The sequence below is a fragment of the Penicillium psychrosexuale genome, assembly GCF_028828465.1.
Source record: "Penicillium psychrosexuale strain IBT 29551 chromosome Unknown utg000002l, whole genome shotgun sequence".
Taxonomy (NCBI): domain Eukaryota; kingdom Fungi; phylum Ascomycota; class Eurotiomycetes; order Eurotiales; family Aspergillaceae; genus Penicillium; species Penicillium psychrosexuale.
The window spans coordinates 6,247,443-6,271,771 of NW_026643187.1; the positions used below are offsets into that span (position 1 = coordinate 6,247,443).

Below are 24,329 nucleotides of genomic sequence, written 5' to 3' on the forward strand. Positions count from 1 at the left end.
ATAAATATAAATATAGTTTAATTTATTAATTTATATTTTCTATTCTAATAATAAAGGATTAATTAATTAAAAGATAATAAACTTTATAAAAGAAAATAGGATTATTACCTAATAGACTATAGTTAGTATATTAGAATAGAATAGTTTTACTAAATAATCTAAGGGAATAATTATTATTAGAGTATAGTTACTTCTTTAAGAATTAAAGCTTCTAAAGAACCTTTAGCTAGAAGTAGTATAAGTTACTATCTATATTATTAATAGATTACTAATAAAGTTAAACTTAGGAAAGTAGATTATACCTTAGTAAGAATTCTACTAATAAGGAATAGGTACCTTTATTCTAATTAACCTATTAAATCTAAAGGTTTATAGATACTATACCTATATTAGGATCTAAGGAATTCCTTTATTAGATAAAATATATAACTAAGTAGAGATTAGGTATCTTATAGGATTTTATATAAGTAATATCTAAAAGGTCTAGTTCCTATATATAAATAGCTATAAGTATATTTAGGATACTACCTTTAATAAGAATCTTAACTTTATAAATTACCCTATAGAACTACTAAGAATCTAGATTATAGACTTTACTAAAGTACTTAATAAAGATAAACTAGATATAGAACTAGAGTAAGTAATTCGCTAGGTTAGTATAATACTAATAATCTAGAATAAAATATAAAATAGAGAAGAAGAAGAAGTAACTATAATAATAGAGGAAATTTCTTTATTATAAGAAGTAACCGGCCCCTTGAAATTTTTTTACCAAAAATACGGACCCTTGTAAGCGAGGGTCTGCTACCTATATAGTGGGGCCTACCTAGTAGGCGGTTTTTTTTATACTTTCACTTCAATTACCATTTATACTACTACCACGTAGTAAATTTAATAATTTAATGAAAGAACTATATACATTAACTAATTTACTACTAGAATATAAAAAAAAATCACTTTCCTAGCCGTTTTTATGCCCTTCTATACTTCCTAACCTCGATTAAGACCTTCTTCTACTTCCGCTTCGTTTTTTCTTAATTGGCTTTCTTAGTTAATTTATATTCTTTCCGCTTTATTTCTTTAACCTAGGATGAATTGATAATACCAGTAATTCGAATATTCTAGCGAGAAGTATTATACTAGGCGTAGTGTATCCCTATAATCGCTTCTATATAATCGAATTCCTACTATAGCTAAAGTACTAAAGTAGCCTAAGCCTTAGCTCCCTTTATAAGCTTTATAAGCCCTTCTTTAAACCACTGAGTAGTAGGATTAGTTTAATTAAGATAAATACTAATTCTTCGAATTCTTTTAGTAGTTTTTAGAGTACTAAACTTAGTATATTATAAGATAGTTAATAGTATATCCGGCTGAGGTAAATTATTATTATATAGATTATATAAATCTAATTTATCGGTAATAAGCTTAGAATTAATAGGCTAAAGGCTAGTTAATTTAAACCTAAGCTTAATTATATATAGCCAGAAGGTTTTTTATCGAATTTTAGTAATTAAGAATAGGAATTCATCCTTTAAAAATCTATAGTATCTACTTATTGTAGCCGCCTTAACTACCTTACTATACTAATATTTATAAATACTAAATATACCGATATCGAGGGGTTAAAGTATATAACTAGTATATAAGAGTAAGAAGAATAAAATAATATTATTCTTCTTATAAAATTTAACGAATTAATATATTAAATAGGATCTAAAATGGTTATAAAGAATAAGCCTCTTTAAACTAATTATTCGACTAATTATCTACTTATAAAATAGCTGAATCTATTAAAATACTAATAGATTATTGATATAGCTAGTATTAGATATAGCTATATACTTATCTTCTTTAATAGAATTAAACTAATAAAGTAAAACCTATTTTATACTTAGGATAATAAGTGGTAGATAGGTAAAACCATTAGTAGAAACTACTTCTAAAATAGTAATAGATTCGCGATTAGTAATTGATCTATTAAAGAGCTTCTTTTGTAGATACCTAGTAATAATAAATTGATTATAACTAATACTAATTTAGAAGCTAGTCTTATTAAAATTATAGATATCTTATTAGTATATACTATACTTAAGTACTATATATTAATAGTCTTAAAACCACCTTTCTACCATAGTTTTATCGAGTATATTAGCTCTTTTAATATCAAGAGCTCGCTATTATCGTATATAGTACTAAGGATTATATTTAAGAAAACGTTTTAGCTAATAGTTACTAACGTAGGGTAGAGGAGTATTTAGGTCGGAATAGTCATCCTTAAGAATTAAATCGGTAGTAACCACAATTTATTGATAGTTTATTAAAGATCTAACTGTATCAAAGTAATTAATATATTTATATAAAGCTTTCTCTTATACTAGACTAAGCTTCCGACCATTAGGTAGTTATTAAAATAACGATTTTCTACCTTTCTACCGGTGATAAAGGGTGGTTTCAGCTACCGCGAATTCTCGCGCAGTTTTCGCGATATTCGGTTTAGATTACTTAGAGAGAGAATCTAGAGCTTAAAGAATCTAAACCTCTAAAATTTTTTTAGATTTAGGCATTTTTGGTGGTATAGTTGGTGATTAAGGTAAAAATATAAAAATTGAAAAAAAACTGCCTACTAGGTAGGCCCTACCATATAGGTGGCAGACCCTCGCTTACGAGGGTCTGTATTTTTGGTAAAAAAATTTCAAGGGGCCGGTTAGGATCTATCTAGCTAATAGAAAACTAGTATATTTTTACCTAAAAAATAGGTAGCCTAGTTTTTACCTAAAAAATAGGTAGTTCTAATAACTATAGAAATCTAAACCCCTTAGGTAAGTATATAATACTATTACTAATACTAAGTATATCCTCTCTTCCTCTATTTCTATAAAGTCTAGCTAATCTTCTACTTCTATTAAGTAAGTAAGTCTCCCTTTTAATAATACTATTAGGATTACTATATCCTACCTAAGAGGAATTAATAATATTATAGGGAATACTATCCCTAGTAGTAGTTATACCTTTAATAGTAGTACTATATCTACTAGTTATACTATTAATAGTAATACTATATTTACTAGTTACTCCTAACTAACTATTCTAAGTCTAAATTTAGGTACTAAGAGAATATAAGTATTAATATAGACTTATAATTAAAAAACTAATATATAGACTAGTCTACTATAGCTAAGACTAGTATATAGTTATATAGTAAGTAGCTATATAGTAAGTAGTTTCCTAATAATAATTATCTTTCCTTCTATAAATACTAGGAAGCTTCCTATAATAATAGTATAGAAGAACTATTTATAGAGATATTACTCTATTAAATATTATTTATAGAAAATATAAGTAGAAATTATATAAAGATTATAATATAGTAAGTTATCTTATATATAATACTAAAGATAACTATATAGTAATACTTACTATATTTATAATTATACTATCCTTAGGATACTTAGAACTATAGTACTACTAAGATAATCTCCTTCTTAAACTATAGATATAGAAGGATATACTTAACTACCTATTTTAGGAAGGCTTCCTTATTATAGTAGGACTAGAAGTCTAATTAATTAAGTAATATAGAACCTTTAAAGTTAAACCTTAACCTAGAGACTAGGTAATCTAGGTACTACTATTAACCTAGGTCTTTATATATAAATATAATAGTAATAGCTTTCTTATAAAACTAAAAGTAAGGATCTATATTTATAGTAACTTATAGAATATTAATTCTAATAAAAAGTATATAGCTATATTAGTAGCCTATATAGTATAAGTAGTCTTTATACTTATTATAGTATTTAATCTTAGTATAATCTAGATAGATACTATAAATATATTCCTAAATAGTAATCTTAATAATATAGTCTATACCTAAATACTAGAAGGATTTCGAAGTAATAGTATATTATAAAGGCTTTATAAAGTATTCTATAGACTTAGAAAGTTACTTAGACTATAGTAAAAGGAAATAACCTAGGTACTTAAAAAGCTAGGATTTATCTTTATTCTAGAAGATCCTTATCTCTTTATCTATAATAGAATGATTATCTTCTTCTATATTAATAATATTATTATTATTTACTACTAATCTTAGCTCTAGGAAGTACTTTAGCTTAAAGAAGAACTAAAATAGTACTAGGAGCTTTATAAGATAGGGAAAGTAAGCTAGTTTCTTAGAATCTATATTCTCTAAGATACTATAAATTATAAACTATAGTTATACTAGGATTCTTATATCTTATTAATAGTAATTAAGTATAGACTTACTAGTAATTATAAGTATAAAATCCTATTTCCTATAAATAAAATAACTAAGTTCTTAGGGATTATAATAAAGAAGTAGATTTATAAGTATTAATAAAAGCTTAGCTTAGCCCTTTATCTAATAGTTATAACTTATCCTAATATAGTAAAGGTAGTAAATTATCTTACTAAATTCCTAGTTAACCTAGGACCTAAGTATTATAAGGTAGTTAATCGCTTAATCTAATATCTATATAATATATAATATCTAGCTCTTAAGTACTACCTATTATATAAATAACTAGTACTTTATTTCTCTAGTAATATATTATTTAGTAACTATTCTAACTAGAAAAGCTTAGAAGGCTTCCTTTATAAACTATTTAATATAGTAATAGATTAGAAGGCTAATAAGTAATATATAGTTATAATATCTATAACTAAGGCTAAGCTTCTTACTATCTCTAAGGCCGGAAAGTTAGTAATATAGTAGGAACAGCTACTCTATATAGTTAATCTTAACTATTAGACTAATCTTATTATTAATTATAATAATTAATAGATAGTTGATTTACTTACCTATAAATAACTATAATTATAAACTAAGCTTCGCTATATCGATATCTATAACTATTAGCTATATTAAGAGGTTAATACTAGCTATATCTTAATCTAGTAGGTAGCTACTACTAATATATAGGTAGATAGGCTTACTAAGTTATTACTAGTATAATCCTATAAAAAGTTTATTTAGTCCTTAGGACTAGTAGATATCTAGGATCTAGTAGATAGATAGATAGCTTAATAATAGATAAGATAAATTTAGGAGCTATAATATAGCTTCTAGGGGGATATATTAACTAGAAATAACATACTTCTATATATTCCTTATATCTAGTAGTATATTAGTAGTCAGTAGCTATATATAGCGATTATATAAATATATACTAAGATAGATCTTAGAGGAGAACCCTCCTTTTCACAATTTATACTCATTTTACCCTTTGGTCTAGTATCCTACTGCTTATACTATATAAAACAGCCTCTCTTTTATTCAATACTTATAGTCTAGCTTATAGGTATATAATCTAAATTTCTTATTAAATAGTATAACTAGTTCTATATTAATAAATATTAAGCTATCTACTCTAGTATCTACTAGTACTAAGATTATAAAGGAATATCTATTATAAGTTAATCTTATATTAAATACTAAACTATCTTATAGACCTCCTAAAAGCTTATATAGATCTAGTATATATAATAATACTTATTTCCTACTTAGGATTAAGACTTCTTTTAGGTTATTACTTTTCCTAGGTCTATATTATCCTTTAATTCTTTAAGTTTAGTTATATATAATTAGCTATAAGTCTAGTTAGTTATAGTAATAGTACTTATAGCTATATTTACCTTTTTCTTTAGGTATTTAAATATTATATATCCTTTCTCCTTATAGTAGAAGTATCGATCTTCCTTTATAAGAGTCTCTTACTCTATAGCTAATAAGCTAGATAATAAGGTAGCCCCTTTATACTTTATATATAGGATAAAACTAGACTAATTAGTAGTAGTCCTAGCTCTACTTCTAAATATAATTATTATATAAGTATATATAGTACCCTTTATTTCTTATTAGAGACTAATCTTATAAGATATACTCTAATAACTCTAGGTAAAGGTATTAAAAGGAACTATTTCCTAATTAATAGCTTATATAACTTAGCTTTATAATAGATATAAAAGTTTCGAATATAGGTTATACTTATAGTTTTCTTTAATAACTATAGCTTCCTTTATAAGTTATATAAATTTAGCTAAGAAGTTAGTAAAATCTTCCTTAGGTTTTATCTTAAGTTTATAGTAGGCTATATATACTTTTTATTAGAATATATATATTCCTGTTTTAATGATATAATTGATGATATCATTGATTACTTACTTTATTATATCTGAAGAAAGTCATGATTTATCTAAAGAAAAGTCATGAATCATCTAATCTTTAATTTACCGAGTTATCCACAATATTTGATTACTATAAGAAAGCCCTAAATTATACTAAATGTTAGTTAGATAAATTGACTATTTCATCCCATGATATATACTTTGATCTTATCTTTGACCTGACACTTGACTGCCTAGCTATTTATCTGTTTAAATACTATACATTTGACCCCTTAAGAGTATATTATAAAGCATTGTGCCTAGTTCTGCCATACTCTAACACTTTTATATAATAATTTAGGTTTATAAAGATAGTATAAAGGTAGATAATAATATCCTCTATATTAATATATAGGTTATTTAAGGTTATATTTATTTATAAGGTAATATATAGCTATACTTTACCTTTATATTAGCTTTATATATATAGTTTCTAGTAAACTAGTAGTAGGTAGTAGTTAGTATTTACTTTAAGTTTCTATCTAATAACTATTTCCTATATTTTAAAATAGACTTCTTTTCTATCCTTTAGTTAATATATATTAGGTATTTTTATAGATTTCTAACTAATAACTCTTATAATTAGTATATTACTTTAGGCCTAGTTTATTTTATTCTAAGTAAGAATAAGGTAGTAAGTAAGGTTATTATACTTATATATAGTAATATCTTTATAAGTAGTAGCCTTATTATATTCTTTTATAGCTTAGTTATATTCTATTATAAGATAATCTCTTTCTATATAGAATTAATTATATTCCTCTATAATTTATTTAATAGCTTCCTTAGACTTTCTATTCTTTATAATTAAGATTTAGATTTTATCTTATATTATCTAGTTATTATCTTTAATTATTTAGAACTAATTAGCTAGCTTAATAAATTATTCCTTATTAGGAATTATATATATAATCTCTTAAATAGAAGGAGTTAAAGGACCTTCCTTAGGGCTATTATATTTAATACTTTTAATTAGATCCTATATTCTAGTAGAAATTAGGGTTTTAAGGTTTATAGCTTCTTTTATAAGGTAATCTAGTACTATAGGTTATTTTCCCTTACTAATTATAGTAATCTATTATAGTAGAACTATAGCTAGTCCTATTCTAATTAGTTTTAGGATAGGTAGGATAAAACTAGACTAAGACTAATTATAATAATTATCTATATAGTTATATAGCTTCAAAAGTTTAGGTTTAGGGTAATACTTAATATTATATTATATACTAGGTTCTCTTTAATAGAAGAAGTATATTACTAAACGAATATTAAGTATAGAGAAAGAAAAGAAAATAAAATAAAATGTAAAATAATAAATAGGTCTTTATACCCCTTCGGGGGTAAAGCCCTATCCTTACTTAACCTAGGAGGAAGGTACAATTGCCTATATAAATAAGAAGGAACAACCAACGGTACAATCCTAAATAGGAAGGTACGAGTTCTTTAAGTGCCAATCGTGACAACTACTAATATACTACCAGATGTAAGGAATATACGGAAGTGCGTCATTTCTGGTCGACATTATATTAACTAAGCCGTTTACTATATTATCTAAAGGCTTAAGGAAAGGAAATAAAGTTTATAGGAAGAAATAGGAATAAAAAGGGGTAAGCAAAGGTCATATACTTATTATATGATCCTATATAGGCCCTAGCCTATTATATATATATATCATTTCTAGTCGACAATAATACAGTAAAATATCATCGGCTAACTTTGGCAGAATAATCCAACCGACAGAAAAAGATTGACTAGGCCTAACGGGCATGTCCCGACGGTCCCTAGAGAATGAACCATCATTTTCTTCCCCAGAGCTTCTATAGTCATACTTTACGTAGCATTAGAAGATTAGTCATTTTGCTCTGCAACTGCGGCCGCCCAGATCCCTCGTACTATTCGATCTATAAAGAACTAGCATACAACACAAAGTAGTTTTAATAGGGGTGCGTAAATAGTATTTCTCTTGATGTATTATAACATATTAGGTACCGGCACTGATCATATTCGTCATCATGTTCCAATGTTCATGCCTCTCATTGCCCAGAAAGTCTATCGGGTATTATGGCCAAAAGCGACCTGAAACCTATCCAATTATCGCCTCAGACTAAGCAGGGTGAGCGACGAAAACAAGTTCTCATTCGCAGTCATGGTGCGGGTGCCGGGGGAGGGACTTCTGGCTTTTTTTCCACTTTAGGACCCCCTTTGCCCCCTCGGCGATTGGTGCCACCTAACATCCACATCGCGAAACTCCCGGGGACATCTGGTCCTCTGGCCTTGGCTTTTTTAGGAGCTAGAGAAAAGGTAAGCGCGTGTCTTTGGGAGTGCTTGAAAGTGACATTCTTACCATCTGCTTTCTTCTTCGGCTCCGCAGGTGGATCAGGGGGTTTTACAGGGGCCGGTTCCGGTGCAGGGGGAGGAGGGTCTTCCTTTGGCTTTTCGGGAATTGGCCACATGTGCATAGTGATAGCCCAGTCAGGCTCGACCACAGTTTCCCAAACCTGTGGGAGGATAATGTCGCCATTCGGGCCGATAAGATCATAATGACCCTCGGCGACATGAGGTCCAATGACTTCAATATGGAGGAAAGCCTGCCGGATGAGCTCTTCCATCCCCTATAACTAAAATTAGGACGAGAGAACTATATGACCGGAGTGAGGGGTTGACGTACCTGCCAGGTAGCACATAGTTCAAATGGAAAACTGAATTTTCTCCCAACAGCATCCTTGAATTTGATAGGCTGCTTCTTCTCTGGGGGTGGTGGTGGCGGCGGTGGTGGGGGCGGTTCGGCAGCCTTAGCAGCTGCCTCAGCAGCTTCTGCGGCCGCTTTGGCAGCTGCTTCATTAGCTGCGGCCGTTGCTGCTGCTGCTGCCTCGGCAGCGGCCGCGGCGGTGGCTTTCTCTGCTGCCTCCTTGGCCTTTGCGGCATCCTCCGCTGCCTTTTTTTCGGCATCCGCTCGAGCAAGCGCCGCAGCTTCCTGGGTAATCTTCCGATCATGCGCAGTCTGCGCATCCTGGGCTGCTTTCTCGGCGGCCGCGCGTTCAATAGCCTGCTGTTTGGCAAGCTCTTTCGCTTCGCGATCTAGACGGTCGTCCAAAATCAACTTCTCTAGCCTCGCAATTTGCTCATCCTTGGCAGTGTCAACCGGTGGAGGCGGTGGTGGAGGGGGAGCAGGTTCAGGGGCTGGAGCCGGAGCCGGAGCAGGAGCTGGGGCTGGGGCTGGAGCCGGAGCAGGTTCGGGAGCAGGCGTTGCAGGGGGCGGAGATTTAGGTTTGGGTTGCACTGGAGGAGAAGGCACTGGGGGATAGGGTGGCCAATAATGAGAAGGCATCATGCCCGGGATCGGTCCCCCGAAATAGCTGGGTTGATCTCGATAGAAACCAGTCTGACCGTAGGCCATTAACTCGTGGGGATATCCAGGGTAAGGGGAATGGATACCATGGGGACCCATCGCGTGCGGCATTGGCGGCATTGGCGGCATTGACTGCATTGGATTGTGCAATTGAGGCGGCTGGCGAGGCGCATGTCGTGGATGAAGTTGCGGTTGATCGGGAAGAAAATGAGGCCCAGGTTGAAAGTGAGGTGGGTATCCATAAGGCGGAGGAGCACCATAGGGGTTAGGTTGGCCCGGGTGAGGAATTCTCATGAGTTCCGATGTGATCGGAGGAGGATTGTGGTGGGCATACGGGCCATGGCCCGGGGGTGGGGGAGGAGGGTAGGGAGTATAAGATGGACCAGAGGACTGGCTAGGGGCATATCCAGGGGCGGGTGGCATAGGTTGCTGCCACCCCCTCCGATCATTTCGACCAAAATTGAGAGGGTACTCATCGGCGGAATCGGCACTATCGGGAGAATCTGGTGATTGTTGTCTTCGGCCTCGAGGGGCGAACGACTGGTGTTCCTGAACCATACGTCGCGATGTTGGGCGACGGCCCGAAGCGGAGCGTGAACCGTGGGGCGGACGACTGCGGTGCGAAGTTCTTGGTCGGGAGGCTGAATCAGATGGTTTCAATTCATCCGGATATGGCAAATGCGCCCACTCATCATAATCCTGGTACTCATGACTTTCTAACTCGGAAGATGTAGGGACATGGACACCAGACGAGCCCTCGTCGTCGGAATAAGAGCGATCCGAGCCGTGGGGATCTGGATCAATCGAGATACTGAGCCTGTAGAGAAAAGAATTAAGGGTGAGAAAGTGCGTTTCTTAAAGAAGGGGGAGGGGGATATAGGAAAACAAAACCCAAACATACGTCATAGAGACAATGAGAAGCCTTTCAGAGGTTTAAAAAATGTATATATCAAGGACAAGGACTTGTCCTCCCACTTTCTCGCATGCGCGAAGTGAGGAGGGAATACCCAAGTAGGGTTTGACCAGACGTGTAAAGTTGAGGGAGAAAGGAAGAAAAAAAAAAGTCAGGTGAAAATGATCGCGGGGGATTTGCGCATGGACGAATTATCTCTCTTTGCTTTTTCTGTCTTTGTCCCTTTTTTCTCTTCTTTTGATCGGATCTCTTTGGATAGAGTAGAATAGAAAGAACAGAAGAAATATAAAACAAAAACAAACACCCTTTTTAAATGGGATAGGGGGTATAAGAAGGACAGCGTAGGAGTATATGGAGTACAAAGTATGTAGGACAACAAGTTCAGGGGTATATAGATGTCCATCAAAGAAAAGAAACAGAACAGAACGAAGAAGCCCTTTTTTAGTTCTCGAATCTGATATTTCATCAGGCCCATTGGGCATTTTCCTTTGTGTGTTTCTTAAACCATCTTTTTCTCGTTTCAATCTGCTGCCCAAACGAAAATGCCCAATATCTCTATACTCCGATCCACTCCCCGTACAATGCCCCATACCCTACTCCATACATATGTACAACAATCGAACACTCTAGATTTCAACAGATCTGTTTTATTAGGGTATGCTCGAATCAGAAGGCTTAGTTTTAAGCCGCCTGAATAATTACTTCACTGGCGATTCAGTAGTTCTTTGGCTGCAATCAGCTCGCTTCGACTCGATGCCCAATGTTGGTCATCGATCGACCGTGACTCAACAATCTCGCCTAACTTTAGGAGCGCAAAGGCCTTCAATCGTTCTAGGGTCTTCTTGGGAAATTGACCTGATACGCCAGCGTAATCATTGTCAAGCATCCGAGTTGAGGCCTACGGGGGAAACCCAGGTTAGAATGGAATGAGTCAATACCATTATTTGCCGACTTACCAAAGTTAACCCATAGAATCCTCGCAGGTAGTCGTCACAAAGCTCAATGCTTCGACTGAAATGTTGCACCGACCTCCCAAGGAGCCGGGATGCGTCCCCATCGGAGGCGCATATGTATAGCAGTTCACCGAGGCGGGAATGAATCTTACATTTTAATGTTAGCGACCATTTGATTTGAAAAAGAAAAGAAAAGAAAAAAAAGGTGCCTGCATGCATACATTCCAAGAGTTAGGAGCAATGAGTAAAGCCTCCTCGAGGCTAAAAATGGCTTGGGAACCCAACCCTTGTGACTGATACAAGTCGGCCAGTTCACACCAAGCTTCAGCATCAGTAGGGATGGCATCGAGGAGTTGAATAAGACCGGAGATTGCATCAGATGGTCGGTTGAGCGAGCGTAATAACGCCACCCGGCGCTTCAGGATGGGCTGTGTGTATGGTTAGTCTTGCATAGCCCGTAACTACCCCAGGACCTGTAACCAATACTGACCACATTCACCGGACTCTGTGACAGGGTATTGTCGTATTCCTGCAGGCATTTCTCTAGCGCTGACTGATCCTTGGCGGTTGCCTCCTCGTACAGGCCTCGAAGCCCCATGATCCTTTCATTAGACGGTCCAAACCGGAGACTGAGGCGATTCAGGCAGGTATGTGCTGACTGATCATCTCCCGTCCGAAGACAGGCTAATAGAAGCTGTTCTAATCGTGCATAGTAATCTGCAGTTTCTGAAGATTTAGATGAGGTAACCCCAGACCCGGATACCTGGCCAAGGATCGCTGGTGCTTGTTGAGCAAGATGAAGAGCAGAGATCAGATCCGATCCGTTCATCTCACGGATATCAGCGACGGGCCCAGCCATAATAGACTGTCAAAAAAGACAACACAGCTTCAAATGACCTTGAGAAAAATGGTGCTAAGCCGAGAGCAGGGGTGATCCTATTAGGACAGATGTTAAGAGAACAGAGTGCACCAGAGCTTAACTGGCCAGAGTCCCGTGATCCGGTCTCTTATCGGGGATCCCCCCAAACGCCAACTTCTCCACCCCGCGGAGCTTGGGTTGCTTTACACTCAACATCTTTCATTTTTGTTTTGAACTATGGCTGATCTGACAGCCCAATTTACAATGCACCTCCAGTCTTACTAGGGGAATTCGTTATTATTCTTCTCTTGACTCGACCTTGTGACCATTGATAGCTCTGACACGATGTGGGCCCCTCCATGTTTCTGCCCTAGATTGGCCACCACTAATTCCAGTACCCTAGGTTCGAAAAATCACTTTATGACCTTATCAAAGGTCTCCGGGGTCACAAGGGAGGCGAAAATGAATACATCCAGAGTTCATTGCGTGAATGCAAGGCCGAGATCAAAACACAAGACATGGGTACTAACTACCTATTTACCCGGCAATGGATTTGATGCTGATGTCGAGTAGACAAAAAAGCTACAGCCCTCTTGAAGCTTATCTATCTTGAAATGTTTGGGTATGACATGTCATGGGCATCTTTTCACGTCCTCGAAGTCATGTCATCCGCCAAATACCTCCAGAAAAGAGTCGGGTATCTCGGAGCAGTACAGAGCTTCCGACCAGATACTGAAGTTCTGATGCTGGCAACCAACTTGCTGAAGAAGGTTTGTACCCTGCATAGCTTCAAATTCCCCTTAGTCGCTAATGCTCTTGACAGGATATTGTCACCTCCAGTATTCCCAACATGTCACTCCCTTTGGTCACTTTGCCGCACATTATCACACCTTCCCTAGCAATGTCCTTGCTTTCTGATTTACTCTCCCGGCTTTCACACTCAAGCCCTGTGGTGCGTAAGAAGACGATTGTCTGTCTCTATAGGCTTGCTTTGGTGTATCCTGAAGCTCTGAAGTTGGCATGGCCTAAGATAAAAGATCATTTGATGGACGACCAAGAGGATGGAAGTGTTACTACTGCAGCGATCAACGTCGTTTGTGAGCTTGGTTGGCGACGACCTCATGACTTCCTCCCTCTGGCACCTCGATTCTTTGAGCTTCTGGTTGATAGCGGCAATAATTGGATGGCTATCAAAATCATCAAACTTGTTAGTCCCCTATGCCCCCAACCCTATGGAATGACTTTCTTCTGAGCACCATCTGACTTCTGCTAGTTTGCAACATTAACCCCGCTAGAGCCAAGGCTGACTCGCAAACTCCTGCGTCCATTGACGAATATCATTCAAACCACATCTGCAATGTCTTTGCTCTATGAATGTATAAATGGTATCATTCAAGGGGGAATTCTGGACGGAGAAGAGAATCTCCAGGAAAGGGACGAAGTTGCCACTCTTTGTGTTGGTAAATTGCGGGGTATGATAGTTATGGATAGTGACCCTAATCGTGAGTATCCTTTTATCGCATTTCAAATATATGATCGCTGACCATCGAGGCAGTCAAATATGTCGCACTTCTTGCGCTGAACCGCATTGTTGCTACGCATCCAACGTTGGTTTCCATGCAGCAGGATGTCATTATGGATTGTCTGGATGATGCGGACGTCTCTATTCGATTGCAGGCTTTGGAGCTTGCCGTTGGAATGGTCAACAGTGATTCTCTCCAGCAAGTCGTGAACCGTCTACTAGATCAGCTGCAACAAACCTCTGTGCCTGCAGTTGAATTGGTTGATACGCCCGAAAGCCCGAAAACCCCGACCTTATGGCCCAACGACTACCAGACTGAGGTTGTTCACCGGATCTTGGATCTTTGTTCTCAAAAGAACTACTCTGACATTGTTGATTTTGAGTGGTATGTCGCTGTGTTAGTACAGCTAGTCGGACTTCTCCCACCGTCGGAGAGTGAAGACGATTGGAGTCATCCGAAAGAGCAAGAGGCTATACCAAATTCGAGGATGAACGCTGCGCTTCGAATAGGGACAGAGCTTCGCAATGTTGCCGTAAGGGTAAAGGGTGTCCGTATGGAGGCCACAAGGGCAGCTGAGTCTCTCATGTTTATCGACAACAGATCAACTTTTTTCCCCTCCGGTTCAACTATCGGCGATGGTGTCTTAGGCCCCGTCGCCTGGGTTGTCGGTGAATATGCTGAATATCTACTGTCGCCTAATCGGACACTACTGTCGTTGATCGACGTCTCTAATGCATCCCTCCCCCCCAGAACTCTTTCCCTCTTTTTGCAAGCCATTCCAAAGGTGTTTGTTCAGGTTAGCCAGACCAGTGAACCAGGAGATCTTTGGAGAAGTGAGATGTCGCTTTTACTTACTCGAGTCGTTGACTTCCTCGAGGGTTTGGCAGCCCATCCTGATCTGGATGTGCAAGAGCGAGCCATCGAGTTCCTAGAAGTCCTCCGCCTAGCAGCTGAGGCATTGACTTCCGATACACAAAAAATACCATTTCTTCTCGCTTCCGTCATACCAAACCTATTCACAGGGCTCGAACTCAACCCTGTTGCGACCACTGCGCAGAGGAAGGTTGTCTTACCAGATAGCCTTCGCCTAGAGGAGCCATTCAGTCACGATCTGCCAGGACTTTTTCGCAACCTGGACAGCCCATCATCGCACGGGTCAAAGTCTTGGGAAATAACAGACTTCTATCATCTTCCTGAACTCTCGTATACGAACAAGCAGACTCGTGACCTCGCACCGGTTGATTTGCAGCCCCATGCGTCATATCAAAACTTTACCGGTCCTCCGGTGGAATCCTCTACTACAGTACAAAGAAGAATGCTTGAGCGTAGAGAACGCTTCAAGGATGACCCCTTCTATATTGCTCCTTCCGGAGAATTGTCTGGCACATCTACGCCATTCCACGAAGCTCTGAGCACATCCAATGGCGAGGTCTTGGACATTGATTCCATCCCCATAGTTAACTTGAAGTTGGGAGATGAACAGCTCAGCCATGCTGATCTCGATCGCCAAAGAAGTCGTCGACCACCTGTGAACAAATTGGTAGTTGCTGGCGATGAGACCTTTGAAACTCCGAACTCTTTGACAGAAACCCCCAGGACTAAGGGTGCGAGTGATGACCATCCTATGTATAAGCGCTCTCTGCTCCAAGTTGACTCGAGCAGCCTAGGGAATTTGTCCTTGGCAAAAGGCCCATCCCCCCAAGTTTCCGCAGATGAAGGGGACACAGAAATGGCCCGAGCATTGCGACAAGTGGAGGAAGTACGATTGCAGATGCAGCGAGCATCGGAGCGAATCCAATTAGAGGGCACTCCGGCAGAAGGAACCCTAGTCAAGAAGAAGAAGAAGAAGAAGAAGAAGACGAAAAAGCACGTTGCTTCAGACCGAGATATCGGCACGGTGGTTGAAGACCCTACGGAGCCTGCGACAGGGAAGAAGAAGAGAAAGAAGAAGACCAAGGAATCCGAAAAGCTACCAGGCGAAAATTGAATATCTTCCAGGCCGGCGGAGTGAATCTTGCAACACGTGTGGTATTTGGCTCAAGCAGCAACAGTGAGATACAATCAAATAATACATATTTTAAAAAAAAAAGGCTCTCTGACATGCAAACCATCTTGATTTTGACATTCATTTGTCCCCAAATTCATCCCTTGTTCGTGGTCCATTGACCCCTCGACGTGAGTGTAGAGTATGAGGGATGGTCGGTCATGCTGACTCGAGACATATCGGAAGGATATAAGCTAGGGTATTGGCACAGTAGGTAAATCGTCACTTGAAGTCCATTTTATCCTGTGATCCGTGTGAACCATGAAACCACAGTGGACCAGAGGTCAGGGACAATCCGTAGGAGCTCTAGAAGAAGACCGCCGCAAACAACAAAAGCGAGTAGCACTAGAGACTCTTCAGCACGGCTTCAATTTAACAGTGGAGTTCAGACACATACCAACCCAGCTTGCTGAAAGGGGCGACTTTGTGTTCTTCTTCGGTTTAATTGTGGTTGGCGCCTTTCCTCTCTTTGCGGCTTCGGTCTTCGCGAAGCGGTCATTTGCTCTACGTTGCTGTGGTGTTTGTGCCTGGTGTGTGTTAATCATCATACACAACAAATTTATAGCCTCTGGACCTTACCATGATGGTTTGCGTATGAGAGAGATTTGAGGGAGACAGATGGATGGGGAAGGGATAATTCAAGACGTGAATGTGCCGGCAAAAAAAAGGCCACGTTGTTTTTTGAGGAGACACGTTACTATATACACTTTGACCCCCTGAAATTAAGTGGTTTCAATCTCTAGACTAATTGCGCTATGGACGAGTAGAGTATGTTTGGACGTAGTTTTCAAAATAGATTCAACATTATGCCTTCGTTGTCCTAATATTCTTATAAAAAGAACAAGAGGCTATAGACAAAGATAGGTATAGGGAAAAAGCTTGGTTTGAGATGGTGTAGTCTCTGCCACAAATTACGTACATTACTGTAATCTGTCAAATGGAGAATCCTGTTCTTTCACTGTCTAGAGAGAATAAATATACGTCGATGTCCAATACATACTATTATACTAGTATGGATATACGACATGGAGTATACGGGGAATCAGACATTCTAAAGGCGGTGTAAACCATCGGAGAACAAGGCGGTCAGGGATGACATCAGTGGACTTAGTCATCTTAGTCAAGCTCAGACATCGACCTCGGTACAACCTAGACGTACCGACCGACAGCTGGTCGAATGTTAGAATGGGACCGTAAATTTAGCGTGAAGGAAAATATATTAATCCGTGTTAATCCGCGTTTCGACCATCTATCTGCTCAGAGGGGTCTTAGCGAATGTCGAGATCTCTCTTTACACTAGGATGTCTTCATAGCTTATAATAGACGTTCATAAAGACCCCGTGGTCATTATTTACAGTATTATCTTTACCACTAAATCCTATCTTCTTCTGTACTAGGGTATTATAACCCCTAAAAAAATCCCGACATTCGCTGATGTCTAACGTTCACTGAGCTCTCGGAACTCGGATTAATACATGTTCCTCTGGGCTAAGAGGCGCTAAAAATTAGCGGTCCAGACATACCCTAGTTAGGTAGTTAAAACCAGCCCGGGCACAAAGTAATCTTATTATCCACTTGAAAGTCTGGCATTGTAATATCGCTACACTAAATATTCAGAATCTAAGATTGATTATTGTCTATACATCAATGGGCCGTTTATCATTGAAGAAGCGGCTTCCACCCGATCTGCTCACTGGCCGAGTCACTGAGAAGATCGGTAGAGCCCGTATCAGCAGTCACACCACTCCCTGGACTATCCTGCGATGATGTGTGTTGACCAGAAGGTGATACTGTCCCGGCCTTCGTCTGAGAACTTAGTGATAGCGGTTTACGAGGAACAGCCGGTCGAACTTTCGCCTTTTCAACTGCATGGGGCGATAAAGACCCCGTGGGGGACTCGAAAGTATCGCGTCGCGGAGGGAGCATGGGCTTCTCCCTCGTATCTTGAACCGGGTCGGTGTTTCTGTTCTTTAGGGAGCCTGGACTTGGTACCCAATCGACATCTGCAGAAAATGGATTGGATTTTCGTTGAGGATTTGGAATATACCCTTGCTTCGGTGGTTGTACTGTTGCTTTTACGGATGCGCCTGTCATGCGTTAGAAAACCCGCCATATCCGCAGACCAAGACACTCACCATTGTCTAGCCACCACCGGCTTCTGTCAGAGCTTGCCGGTGGCAGCCCCGGTGCGATAGAAACATGTGTTGTCATTTCGTCGTCGTCCAAGTCCAGAAGAGAGACAGAGTCTGCGAAAGAATTGTGACCGTGGCCCTGTTTCTCCTCGTATATCGATTGTCTGAGGCTTTCTTTCAGTGCATGGTCGACGATATCAATGACACAATCAAAAGTTGCCCAGACGGGACGATGGTCAGACACTTTCAAATCCGCAGTTTGGTAGTTCGTTTGCCGCAGATTGCTTCCTCTCCATAAAATTCGGTCACACCATGCAGGGATTCGTGATTTTTCACTGCCATATGTTAGTTGCCTCTTGGTTAGATTCACAGTGTACTTACGACGTATCATAGATGTCTCCCCCAACGTCGTACTTATAAGTCGGCGGAAACTCGATTGGGCCTTCTGAATAGAATTGAAACACCCTGCCCGCTACCATCTGTAAATTCAACTATTGTTGTTAGCCCAACGTCGGGTGCCAAAAGGTTATTTACCTTACTTGATCATTGTCGTATAGCCTTTGGTAGTCTCGCTGTAAGATGAGCTCTCTTACGCTTGGGTTGCCCAACCCAATTCGATAGTTGAAATCACCTAACCAGATCACTGCGTCATGATCAGCGATTGACCGGTTCTTTTGAAACCTCAGCGCTCGGTCGATGATCTCATAGTCTCTATTTCTTTCATCGTAGTTTGCAAACCCGGCAGCAAGATGAGCGGTAACGAAGCAAATACTCGTGTTGGAGAAGTCGAAGCGAACAGCACAACCGCCCTTGTTACCAGCAATCCCAGAAAGGCCGGTCTGTGAATACCAGTTAGTTGAAACAGTACCTTGGAAAATGTAGAATGACTTGCCTTCTTCACACTGCCTTCAACATTCTTGATATACTTCAGCGAACTCTCTTTTACGTAAAGCAGAACAGCAGCGCCGACTAGCTGGCCACTTCTCAGGTGCACGTATTTTCCAGTCCCTTTCATCTTCGAATGGGTATTTAAACAATCGTGGACCGCTCTTTCCCAGACCTTGCGGGTGCTGGGATCGGTGGACATAATTTGCTGAGGGCTCAGGGCGACGATTTCCTGGAATCCGACAACAAATATTGTTGGATCTTCGTCGGACTCATCCGACTCTGGGAAAAGCCACGGAGTGAGATCAGTACCTGGGCCTTCATTACGTCCATTCACATTGAAAGTGCCAACCCAGAACCGAACTTGTTTTCGCGAAGAATATTCTGGAGTTCGGTGGTTCAACTCCTCTATAACCAAATCATTGATTGGATCGTAGAGGTATACAGGGAGTTGATTTGTGAGCCTCCCTAAGAGAAGATCAATCGTCCTCTGTCTAGCCTTGTCCGTGAAATTGTTGACATAAAGTCGAGTAGCACTCTTCCGCGCATCTGCAAGTGCCCCCGCAAGTGACATCTTTCCGTGTCGGGTGAAAGAGGATTTGAGGGCGCCGGTCCCGGCATATATCTTCGAAAGAGCATCACCATTGTCCGCCCAGATGGTGGAATGCCGAACCTGCATGTCCGAACTGAGCCTGCCGCCTTGCTGCGATAAAAAGTACTCCAATGCCATCAAACTGATGATGGTCTGGACGAGGTTTGTTCTATCCAGGCAGTCCAGGCAATTGGTCCGAAACACACCCTCTTGCTGTAAAATGACCGAAGAGTTGTTCACTGCATCATCTCTGTCGTAGGGAGTTTTGTTGGGACGATGTGAATCTTCCGACAAAAAATAGGAAAACTCATCTAATGAGTTGACAAGCTCATGTTTGATCTGGGAGCTAGCCTCATATCCCGAAGGACCTCGGGTCTCAGCAAGAAAATCATATTCGGTAAGTCGCAAGAGACTCCGATGTGGGGACGTCCCGTCACCTTCTTTCTGTCGGGTTGAGCTCTTGCTGATGTGCTTTCGAAACTTCGACGACAACTCTGCTTCTCCAGGCTTCAGCTCACTTAGCAGATTTACCACATGTACTGCGCCATATTCCAACTCCAGAGCTTCAAAGTGTTTGTTAAATGCGTGCTGCGTTGCGTCGCTCGACCGCGTGACCTCAATCTTTTGCTGGCCCGGAATGAGCCCTGGGGCTTGTTCCCAGAAAATAGGTACCGAGCCTCGGACTTGGGCATATGAAAATGCAATGCCCGGTGAAACCCATAGAATGGTTTCGGTTTGCACGAAATTGGCGACATTCCCATCATCGTCAATGCCTCTCGAGTTAAACCTCGTACCAGCACGGCGAGAAGCTTGCCGGGATATGATTGTCAACATCGAAGGGAAGTTTGTCCGCACATGAGGAAGGATTGAAACCGTCGCTGGCACTTTGAGTGTACTGGCAAATCCACGGATAACACAGGTTAACATCTGCGATGCATCTAATTTGGCCTTATCGGATGGTGGCAAGTGGCTCCGAAACAAGAGAAGCGGACTGATCATGTAAGAGTTCCACAGCATATCTTCATCTAGAGTATCGATGTCGAATGCCACGGGTTTGTTGGCCCTTGCAATATTGTTAGTTGAAAAAGATCGGCTAGTGAAGAACAAGGAGCGGATAGCTTACCGGTCTTGTAGGCGATCCGTAAGGTTAAAATCGAGACTGTAATAGAAACTCCCATCTCCAAGGAGCTTCTTCAACGCCAGGAACGGATGGTCAGTTACCACATCTTTCCCGTCCGTGCCGAGTCCCTCCTCGGCGGCGAATTGAGACCCGGTCTCATGGTCTAAACCGTACTCGTATTCTGAACGATTGAGACAATCTTATATTGTTAGCAATGAGTCGGCCAGAAAGGTGCATAGGAAACATACAGAAGCCTACATTGTCAATTCTTGACACGGTTTCTCCGGGTCTCACGGTGGCAGCTTGCGAGGAGCCGGTGACGACGCAGACAAACACATCTTCGTTGAGAGTAACAAGGCCGAGAGTACCATATCCATATCCCAACGGCCTGTAGCCTTCCAGGTCCACTTCCTCTAAGTCCGAGAACTCGACTTGACAGCGTGGGCTGTCCTTCGCACTGGTATCGGTTGATGTGTAGTGGAACACTAGGGCATGTTCGGAAGAGACCAGCGCAATTGTACGTTGAGGTTGATCTCGACAGAGAACCCGGAGATTCGACATGACGCGAGAGAAATCAGAGTGTGGGGAGAAGCAGTGGCATTGCTTACTTCCACACCAATAAGTCTTATCCTATTTCGGCGATTTCTATATCCTAGAAAAGGACCACTTCACCACAAGAGCCCGAACAAAGCGAAGAAATAGCTTCGATCCTCAATATTATTAAAGAAGTCCTCAATAATAATAATATAAGAATTATTGTCGAGCTGAGGTGGAGTTGTCAAGAGCTCTCTCGGTCTATTCTCCCCGCGACGTCGGGAGCCCTGGAACACCGGCCTTATCGGTTGCTTACTCATCCCGCGTCTCTCCACTTTTTTTTCTTTTTCTTTTTTTCGATTCTTCGTCGATCTCCAACAAACACATTTCTCTGATTGATTCGATATCGTCGTCATGGGCTTAGCAGGGCCGAGGAAGTATGCGACCCAACCTCATCCTTTCACGCATGATTTTCTAACGCCCGAGTAGGAGTACCAAGATCGGCAATGATCCCAATAACACCAACTGGACCCGGTCCACAACCGGATTCGGACATCGGATCATGAGCTCTCAAGGCTGGACTCCTGGAAGTCTTTTGGGAGCAAAGGACGCCACGCACGCCGATTTGTTGACCGCCGCCAGTGCTTCCCATATCAAAGTCACCCTCAAGGACGATAATCTCGGATTGGGTGCTCGTATTGGACGAGAGAGTGAGCCGACTGGACTTGATGCCTTCAAAGGATTGCTTGGTCGTCTCAATGGCAAGAGCGAAGTGGAACTAAAGAAAGATGAACAAAAGCGTGATGACGTTCGATTGGCTCGATATGCCGCCCTGAAATTTCCGGAAGTCAGGTTCGTCCGCGGTGGACTGTTAGCACAGGAGAAGGAAACCGAGATTCCTCGGCCGACCCCTAAGGATGAAACAGCCAAGAGATCGAAATCGGACAAGAAAGAACACACAAAGACCAAGGACGACGGAACCTCTTCAAGCGAATCTGATGCCCCAGCCCGCAAATCCAAGTCCAAATCCAAATCCAAGAAATCGCGCTCTCGAGATGAAACAGATGGCAACGAATCAAGCTCGGAATCAAAGAAGAAAAAGAAGTCGAAGAAGAGGAAGGCAGATTCCGAGCAGAGTGAATCTACAGACAAGGCATCTGAAGCGGAAGTCAAGGTAGCTGCACCAATATCTAGGGAGCGGCGGCCTATGGGACGGAATGTCACTCGTTCACGCCATATCGCACAGAAGAAGAGAGCTATTATGGACGAGAAGTCTCTGAACGAGGTAAGCTGTGCAGTAACTATTTTCCATTATATCTTTGCTGACCTGAACCAGATCTTCATGATCAAAGCATAGAGTTTATGCAAGTCTGCATCTGAAGCGCATTGGATATAAAACTTGGAGTTATTTGGTGTTCTCACTTTTTAAGATTTCCCGTCTTGAACTAGATATATCCTGTTATGAATCAAAAGAATTCCAATATCAACTATTGTTGCATCATGTACTCCGAATATATTATTGTACTGATAGTTATAGTTTTGCCGAGATATAGATTACCTAAGCTAAACCGTTCCCGGGTGCCTTGCGGTATCCACAATCAACGTCATATCAAAACTTAGCGTGTTTGTCCCTAATCGCGGATTGCTCGGCATTGAGGGTGCACAGTCCCGACTCACGCCTTAGGAGAATTTGTACAGGTCACTTGCATCGAATCCCCGACGGAGAACTCGTTTCGGGATCCACCACAACTCCTATAATCTCTGGCAATCTACATGAACTTTTAGCACCTCTCGCCCTGCCACGACCCGAGCGGAGACTGGGAGCTGTGCAGAAATTGTGCCACCACAGAGGGTTGTCCCTCCTCCCATCCAACAATGAACGGGGAGACGTTGTCAGCTGGACAGGCCTCGGCGTCCACATCTCAGTCGAGTCGCGGAAGAAGACAGTAAGACAGGTCCAACACCTCTTGAATATATCCGTAACTGACTCCATATAGCATCCACTGGGCACCTTTGAATATTGGTCTTGAGAGACGCCTACAAACATTCGTCGTGCTATGCCACACTTTGACTATCGCTATCTTCCTGACTATCTTCTTTTTTACATGCGCCATCCCGTTGTTCTGGCCACTTTTGGTCCCATATCTCGTTTACATATCTCTTTTCTCTACCGCTGCTACATCGGGCAATCTCAAGGGACGTAGCCCATTCATGCGCTCACTTCCTATCTGGAAACTGTATGCATCTTACTTCCCTGCTCGTCTTCACCGCGAGGAGTCACTTCCGTCTACAAAGAAGTATATCTTTGGATACCATCCACATGGTATTATCTCCCATGGTGCGTTCGCCGCATTTGGGACGGAAGCTTTGGGCTTCTCCAAACTTTTCCCAGGAATCACCAACACTCTGCTGACGCTGGATGCGAACTTCCGCATTCCTTTCTACCGAGAATACGCACTTGCCATGGGACTTGCCAGTGTTTCCCGGGAATCCTGTGAGAATATTCTCACTAAAGGAGGTGCAGACGGAGAAGGCATGGGACGAGCAATCACGATTGTCGTGGGAGGTGCCCGGGAATCTCTCAATGCCCAGCCTAATTCCTTACGTCTTGTGTTGAAGCGACGAAAAGGGTTCGTCAAGCTCGCTATTCGAACGGGAGCTGATCTGGTGCCTGTCTTGGCCTTTGGTGAAAACAACCTCTATGATCAAGTAGACTCGGATCAGCACCCGATAATTCACAAGCTTCAGATGCTTGTAAAACAGACTTTAGGATTCACCATTCCCCTGTTTCATGCACGTGGGGTTTTCAATTACGACGTCGGACTGATGCCCTATCGAACTCCTCTAAATATCGTCGTCGGACGACCAATTCCGGTCATGCAGCAGCAGAACCGCGACAAGATCAACGATCTATACATCGATGAACTTCATTCTCGATATGTGAAGGAGCTGGAGCGCTTGTGGGATCAATGGAAGGATGTCTATGCCAAAGACAGAGAAGGCGAATTAGAGATTATCTCATGATACTACATCTTTATGTACGGGTTGACCGGTCTACTATGACAACATGTGGACCTTATGGGGCATATTACACAGCAATACTTATAGAGAAATAAGCCAGAAATGAATCCGTACACTCGATCTCCAATGTAGTTCGGATTAAATAACACGCGCGAAAAAGTAAACCTATGAATTGGGTATCAGATCAGACAAAATCAAAGAGCTTGCGCAAAAGCATA

General features: G+C 40.7%; 7 protein-coding genes across 7 annotated transcripts; 3 read left to right on the forward strand and 4 right to left on the reverse strand.

Annotated features, from left to right (window-relative positions):
* Positions 1-8,330: 8,330 nt before the first annotated feature.
* N7518_003493 (uncharacterized protein) lies at positions 8,331-10,441 on the reverse strand (the record flags this gene model as incomplete). The annotated part of the gene is made up of 4 exons (XM_057184420.1): positions 8,331-8,476; positions 8,531-8,798; positions 8,855-10,352; positions 10,437-10,441. The coding sequence occupies 4 exons, from the start codon at positions 10,439-10,441 to the stop codon at positions 8,331-8,333; spliced, it is 1,917 nt and encodes a 638-aa protein (XP_057045870.1).
* A 710-nt stretch (positions 10,442-11,151) lies between these two features.
* On the reverse strand, positions 11,152-12,260 carry N7518_003494 (uncharacterized protein; the record flags this gene model as incomplete). Its single annotated transcript, XM_057184421.1, has 4 exons — positions 11,152-11,346; positions 11,405-11,548; positions 11,623-11,829; positions 11,892-12,260. 4 exons carry the CDS (start codon positions 12,258-12,260, stop codon positions 11,152-11,154), a joined length of 915 nt encoding a protein of 304 aa, XP_057045871.1.
* A 396-nt stretch (positions 12,261-12,656) lies between these two features.
* On the forward strand, positions 12,657-15,770 carry N7518_003495 (putative AP-3 complex subunit delta; the record flags this gene model as incomplete). Its single annotated transcript, XM_057184422.1, has 5 exons — positions 12,657-12,782; positions 12,834-13,030; positions 13,084-13,467; positions 13,534-13,762; positions 13,816-15,770. Exons 1-5 carry the CDS (start codon positions 12,779-12,781, stop codon positions 15,768-15,770), a joined length of 2,769 nt encoding a protein of 922 aa, XP_057045872.1. The 5' UTR covers positions 12,657-12,778.
* Positions 15,771-16,065: 295 nt separating this feature from the next.
* N7518_003496 (RAMP4 family protein) lies at positions 16,066-16,409 on the reverse strand (the record flags this gene model as incomplete). The annotated part of the gene is made up of 3 exons (XM_057184423.1): positions 16,066-16,172; positions 16,225-16,354; positions 16,407-16,409. 3 exons carry the CDS (start codon positions 16,407-16,409, stop codon positions 16,066-16,068), a joined length of 240 nt encoding a protein of 79 aa, XP_057045873.1.
* A 1,077-nt stretch (positions 16,410-17,486) lies between these two features.
* Positions 17,487-21,117, reverse strand: N7518_003497 (SacI domain and endonuclease/exonuclease/phosphatase family protein; the record flags this gene model as incomplete). Its single annotated transcript, XM_057184424.1, has 7 exons — positions 17,487-17,914; positions 17,963-18,294; positions 18,341-18,450; positions 18,499-18,798; positions 18,861-20,499; positions 20,560-20,755; positions 20,805-21,117. The coding sequence occupies 7 exons, from the start codon at positions 21,115-21,117 to the stop codon at positions 17,487-17,489; spliced, it is 3,318 nt and encodes a 1,105-aa protein (XP_057045874.1).
* Positions 21,118-21,504: 387 nt separating this feature from the next.
* Positions 21,505-22,447, forward strand: pxr1 (telomerase inhibitor/ribosome biogenesis protein PXR1; the record flags this gene model as incomplete). Its single annotated transcript, XM_057184425.1, has 3 exons — positions 21,505-21,527; positions 21,580-22,375; positions 22,427-22,447. The coding sequence occupies 3 exons, from the start codon at positions 21,505-21,507 to the stop codon at positions 22,445-22,447; spliced, it is 840 nt and encodes a 279-aa protein (XP_057045875.1).
* Positions 22,448-22,965: 518 nt separating this feature from the next.
* Positions 22,966-24,114, forward strand: N7518_003499 (uncharacterized protein; the record flags this gene model as incomplete). The annotated part of the gene is made up of 2 exons (XM_057184426.1): positions 22,966-23,036; positions 23,088-24,114. 2 exons carry the CDS (start codon positions 22,966-22,968, stop codon positions 24,112-24,114), a joined length of 1,098 nt encoding a protein of 365 aa, XP_057045876.1.
* Between the last annotated feature and the right edge of the window lie 215 nt (positions 24,115-24,329).